The sequence below is a fragment of the Acanthisitta chloris genome, unplaced genomic scaffold, assembly GCF_000695815.1.
Source record: "Acanthisitta chloris isolate BGI_N310 unplaced genomic scaffold, ASM69581v1 scaffold6376, whole genome shotgun sequence".
Taxonomy (NCBI): Eukaryota; Metazoa; Chordata; class Aves; order Passeriformes; family Acanthisittidae; genus Acanthisitta; species Acanthisitta chloris.
In genome coordinates this window covers 50,517-56,516 of record NW_008676386.1, presented here as the reverse complement: position 1 = coordinate 56,516, position 6,000 = coordinate 50,517, and the positions used below count along the sequence as shown (strand labels likewise).

The 6,000-nt window shown below is 38.5% G+C and overlaps 1 protein-coding gene across 1 annotated transcript in view; it reads right to left on the bottom strand.

Moving 5' to 3' along the window:
• Positions 1-6,000, bottom strand: part of ABCC8 (ATP-binding cassette, sub-family C (CFTR/MRP), member 8) — a gene marked incomplete at its 5' end in the record, with an annotated part of 79,495 nt that overhangs the window by 23,568 nt on the left and 49,927 nt on the right. Inside the window, 3 exon segments of the mRNA XM_009076114.1 lie at positions 1,627-1,764; positions 4,302-4,382; positions 5,635-5,719. Of these exon segments, the coding sequence (XP_009074362.1) occupies positions 1,627-1,764; positions 4,302-4,382; positions 5,635-5,719 (304 nt within the window).

Here is a 6,000-nt window from a genome sequence, read left to right as displayed (position 1 = left end):
CCCTGGAAACTCAGAAATTTCCATGGGCAGGGGGTGGGAAAATAATCTATTCTGCTTATTGCTAAGAATTTACACCAGAGGAAAGGTAAAAATAGAGCAAACAAGGTTCTTTCTGTGGTCCATTTATTCAGGAAACCTGTAATTGGATTGGACCTTGAATTCTTCTGAGGGTTTTGCTACAGCAATTTAGGAGGGCCAAAACATATACTTCAAATTATATTTGTATTTAAAATTCCTTAATAAAATAAATATTCCTTCTTCAATCTATTGGGTAAGAATTGCTAAGGCTTAATGAAACGTGTACTTAGGGAGAAAACTGAACTATTTTGTAATACATATTTTTAAATTATAAATTTAACACAAATTCTTCCTGTTTTATGAAGAAAATACTGTTCCAAACAGGCTCTTTGTAATACTATTTTTTCATAAAACATTACTGAAACACATTTATAAGATAATAAAAATAAAGTAATTCTCATACAGCAGCTCACAAAACACCAACACCTAGAAACAGGTCTGACATTCACAAAGAAAATGAAAACACCTATACTGACAGAAGGCCATAATTCTATATGTAAAAAAATGCAAATATATAACAAATGAAAAAGAGGTAATTAAGATGGACCTCACAGGGAGAGGAAGAAGGCAAAAAATTCCTGTGTCCTGAGACACACTAACCAGAAAAAGAGAATTGTGCTGAGAACTGTACTAATGGTGTACAACTGAGGGACAAGGTCACAGCAGACAACATAAAGGACAAATGCTGCCCACCAAAAACCTCATCAGAACAAGATTAATATCTGTCTGCAACTTTATGCCAAGCCAGTATGAAGCACAGGCAGCAGCTGAAACGTGATTACTTCTTGAGACCAGGAAACTGCTGCTATAGTCTGTGCAAGCTGTGAAGCAGGACAGAAGTCCTGCTAGGAAGTATAACTGCAGTCATCAGACACTGTGGGCAAGGAGACCTGGGATGCTGCAGTAGGAGAACCAAGTGCAAGGCCAAAAAATCAATCCAAAACCCCAAACTTCCTTCTCCACCTTAGACATTTCCAATTACAAACTGTTACAGAAAGCATACTTTCATTTTTCCCCCCAAACTACAAGAATAACAACAAAACCTAACATAACAATCAAACACATTTCTTAAAAGCTTGCCAACATACAAAGGGTAAAGATGTTCTTCATACATTATATACTAACCACAAGGAAATACTGGGGTTTTCCTTTTATTTCCATGTACGTCAATATCCATAAGTGAATTTTTTTCTGTGACAGCACAAATTCCTAGTAACATCTCAGCAGAGGCAAATATGTTACTCAAATGTTTCACTGTTTTGAGACTAAAAAATATGAGCAAAGTTTTCCAATATAAACTAAGTTTTTGCATACTCCATATTTTTAATGCAGCCTGCTTTTATAAGAGTATTAACTATCAGGCCTATGAAAATCCAGCTTATTTAGGCATTCTAAGATGGGAAACTTCAAATTACAGCACTGGCTAATTTTCAAATGATCTTCATTATGTATCTTCTCGCTAAACTGTCACTTGGTGGAAAGAAGTGAAAGCACTGTCTGTAGCAAGACACGTTAGTGCCTCAGAAAAAAAGGGAAGAGCTTCCTTACCCAGTCAGCATGGGGCAAGTACTGCAGCTTGTGAGTTACAAGCACAATGGTCCTCTTGTCCTCCCGCAGTATCTTCAGGATCCCTTCTTGCATGAGATGGTCACTTAGGTGGATATCCAGTGCAGAAAATGGATCATCCTGTCATGAGGATAAGGGGGCAGCTTTTGAAGCCAAGAACTTAGGGATTTAAGGAAACTGACAGGGTTTAATACCAGCAGAACCAGTTTGATCAATATAGACATACAAATGAAGCCAGCAGAAGATCAAAGTTGTGCTGAGGAATGGTTTTCCTGAATTCCATAGTACCAAACCTTGAACTGTCCTTTTGCAGTGAGCACTCAGATATGCAGTAACACTTGCTGTGTCAACGTTGTGATTCTATGAGGCTTTCTGGGACCTGCTCCTCTTCCCAGACATGTTCCTGGCCCACCTAACTGCAGCATGCAGCTTCTGTTGTACTGCAATGCCCCAATGTGGGTCTGTGGCAAATACTGCATAACTGCTCCAGGGACAGGGACAACGAGCTCATTTTTGTTTCCCTTGTACATAACTGCATTCAGGTATTTTTTATTCATAAATCAATACTCTATTAACAAAGAATCAGAAAAAAATCACTAAAGGAGCAATACTGATCATTTTGATGACTCATGTTTGCTTTATGACCTAGACTATCTTATTGAATCAATGGATGATATGCAATTCATTTAGGCATAAACTAATCTATACCATCTTTTGGGAACTTGTTTACCTAATCTTATTTATGTGAAATCACAAACCTTGTGATTTGATTTGGTATTTCTGCTTGCAATAGTGATACTGCCTGTATGATTTACTTAGTATTATTTTTTCATACTATGACATTAGACTAAACTAAGGCTTTCTTAAAAATCAAATTTTGTTTTCTTTTCTCTAAGTGTTTGCTGATAAATAGAGGTGAATTTGAATTAATTTTGCTTTCTGAGTGACATCATTGACACCAGTTAGTTAGGGAGAGGCATAAGGAAAGAGATGAGTCCTTTAGAAAATCCCCTTATATTTTGCAATAATTTATATTGTGTATTAGACACTATAGTATCATTGCTTTCATGTATCTACAAATACCAGAATATCTGAAATCAACAGTTAAGACATATGACCACTGAAATTCTAATAAATCAGAGCATCATAACATAAAGCACCTAAAACTGCTTTTCAAACACAGTAGTTTCCAACCATGATCTGGAATTTACTCTCAAAAACCTTGTGCCACTGTGTATGGACTGTGCTCTCTGAGCAAGGCTGGATGTTGTCAGCTTTCCTGCTGCACTCCTCTGATCTGGCACAGACATAAGCATCATTCTGAGCCCTGAGTCTGTGAACAGCCACCTCATAGGTGATGCTGCACCTCTGGGGACTGTCACTGCCAGCTCACAGAACAGCACACTGCGCGGTGCAGTCAGGTGAGGCTGGTCACCATATAGGATTATAATGATGCACTGATGATAACAAGATGCCTGAAAAAATTCAGTTCATGATACAGGACTAGTCTGACATGCAAGAAATAAAACATCCCGAGTGAATGAATGTAATTAAGAATAAAATAGGCATTGAATTATCACATGACCTTTTTCATATCTGCAATGATCACAAGAAGTTTAAAAAAAATAGGACATTCATGCTTGTGAGAGAGAAGTTGCATAAGCATTTGCTTACAAAATCAATCTTAAAAGAACCGAGTGTTTGCAAATACTAACATATAGGAGTTCCGACTATATTTGAAAGATTAATTAACTGAAAAAAGGTTCATTTATAGGTGCTTTTACATTATCAAACCGTAAGAGAACCTAACTACTGTTAGGAGGTTATTGAGTGTCCTTCACAAAAGGACAAAAGGAACAAAACCAAGTTACAGCCCAATATTGGATCTGCTGACTTGCAGCATCTGATCCAACTGCTCTCTACTCTCTTGAACTCTGGTCATTGCCTGGAAAATGTCCTACACACAAAGATAGTACAGAGGGATCAGCCTAAATACAGGGAAAGGTCTAAGTAATCTCCCAGACTTTTAGGGAGGACCTCAAATGTGCATCTCATGTGGCTCATGGCTCACTGTCATAACAGCTGTATTCAAACATCCTAGAAAACTTGAGCTAACAAAGGAAGTTCAAAATTGGAAAGCCAGCAAGCTCACTACTAACAAGTGGGTAGGATGCATCTGTTTTCTCATCTATGAGGTTGTTAGAGCCTGCTCTCACTCCTTTTTCCATAGCACTTCTGTTGAAGCTGGGACAGGATATACAATAAGCAGCTCAGGGTGGGAAAGTAGTTTAGTTTGTTGCAGAAAGGAAACAACCCAGACACAATTAATTTTAGGCCTGGGACAGCTTAGGAATTTCATTAATATAGTTGAGACTATTAAATTTCTTAGTACCAAAGATAAAAACAACAGCCAGACAGAATTTTCAATATACTGAGAGGGGAAACATCAGCATTTCAATTTGTAATACCTGTCTGTCTGCAGCACTTACAAAATGCTTCTTACCTGCAGGCTAGCTCACAGCAGATACAAAATAAACAGTGCACATTTGGCTTGGCTCAGCGATACAGAATGTTCAGTGTGTGTGACCCATGAAATACTCTAAATGCTCTCATCTCGTGCTTCTGTGTGGAACATAAACATAAGGGCACCTACTCACCAGGAACACAACATTTGTCTGCTGGTAAAGTGCTCTTGCCACACTGATACGTTGGCGCTGCCCTCCAGACAGATTAATACCCTGGAGATAAGCAGGAGAAAAGCAATCAGACAGATAAAAAAATAAATCTACTGAGTATTCATATTCTGACTGGATTATCCATAGAAGACTTTCTGGGCAAAGAAACCCAGAGAAATTTTTCCAAAGTGTGGGCCTGCAATTCAGCTGGGAACACAGGACACAAACTACTAGAAAAGCCAGATCACTCCATATGGGGCTGTACTGCATACAGAGGGACAGGAAATGTCTTAGGGCTGTGGTGACATAATGCTGTAGGTGGCAGAGACATCCTGCAGACAGCCTAAACTAGACTTCTACTCAAAAGTTAGTTTTATGGGTCTGGCTGTGTGTCCTGGGTTTATTTTTTTTTAAATTTATAATACATTGCCATACTATATCAGCTTGAATATATACTGTAGTCAGGAACTGCTAGATAGGAGGTCAGACCATGCTGAGGTGGACATCACCTCACTGCCACTGTACCTGTTTTGAACCTTAGTCACTTGCTACCACCCTGCTCTAAGATACTTACATTTCCTGTGATCCACCTGTAGTTTCACAAATACCTTAGGCTCTCCTAAGCCCGTACTGCTGCCAAAAGATACTACTCCAGCTTCTCCCTTCCCCTGTCAAAAACATTTTCTTGGCTACACAATGAATTGGGTTGGGAACTATTCCATTTCAAATTAAGATGACAGTCAAAGTGGAGATTAGGCATGGAAATGTATCCTTAAATGTAGCCTTGTGGGGGGTGGTTTGTTGTGTTTTGAGGCTGGGGTTTTTTGGTTCTTTTGTTTGTTTATGATAGTGCCAATATATGTGAGAGTAAATGCCTGACAAATCTGTGACTTCTGTTTCCTTTCTTGTCGCTCCCTAATCTTAGCTGATGTGATAAAGCTTAGTTTGCCACTGATTAAACACCTGCCCTTTTGTAAATGAAGGGGCTCTAAAATAATCTACAAATTATTTGGTTTTATGTTACTCCTAAAGAAACCAAAATATGCCCTGTGAAGTCAGGACATCTGCGATAGCAGCTGCAGAATTAGTCAAACATTCTGATAGCAGCACATTTAAATCACGGCACCTCACATAAATGACAGTGTTTCTATGTTTACTGAGCAATGAGCTTTCAGACTAATGACCCAAACATACACTTAGCTGAAAGATTACCTTTGTTGCCAAATAACCCGTAAGATTTTAAGAACACAACAAAATAATAAAACCCTCTCTCTATATCTAAACCAAAAATAGAAGCCTGTAGCTGTTTACTGACCCTCTCTCCAATCTGGGTTTGGTCTCCATGAGGGAGAATGTCAATATCAGGCTGAAGAGAACAAGCATCAATTACTGCTTTGTACCTGTGGGAACACAAAAGGCAACAAAATCCACACAGATACTGCTAAAGAAGCACATTTCCTACCTGTGGAGGAACAAAAATTAACCAGCTGGAAAAATCACACGGTGGAAAACATATTTGTTAGCCACTAATTGTTCTAATGGGATCTCTTTCAATCACAGGCAAGTAAATAATGTTTTAGGTAAGAAAAAGGATCCTAGGTCAGCTTTCCAATTAAAAATACCACTGAAATTGTAACAAATGGTAATAAACATAATTCCCACTCCCAAACAGCTAATGTCC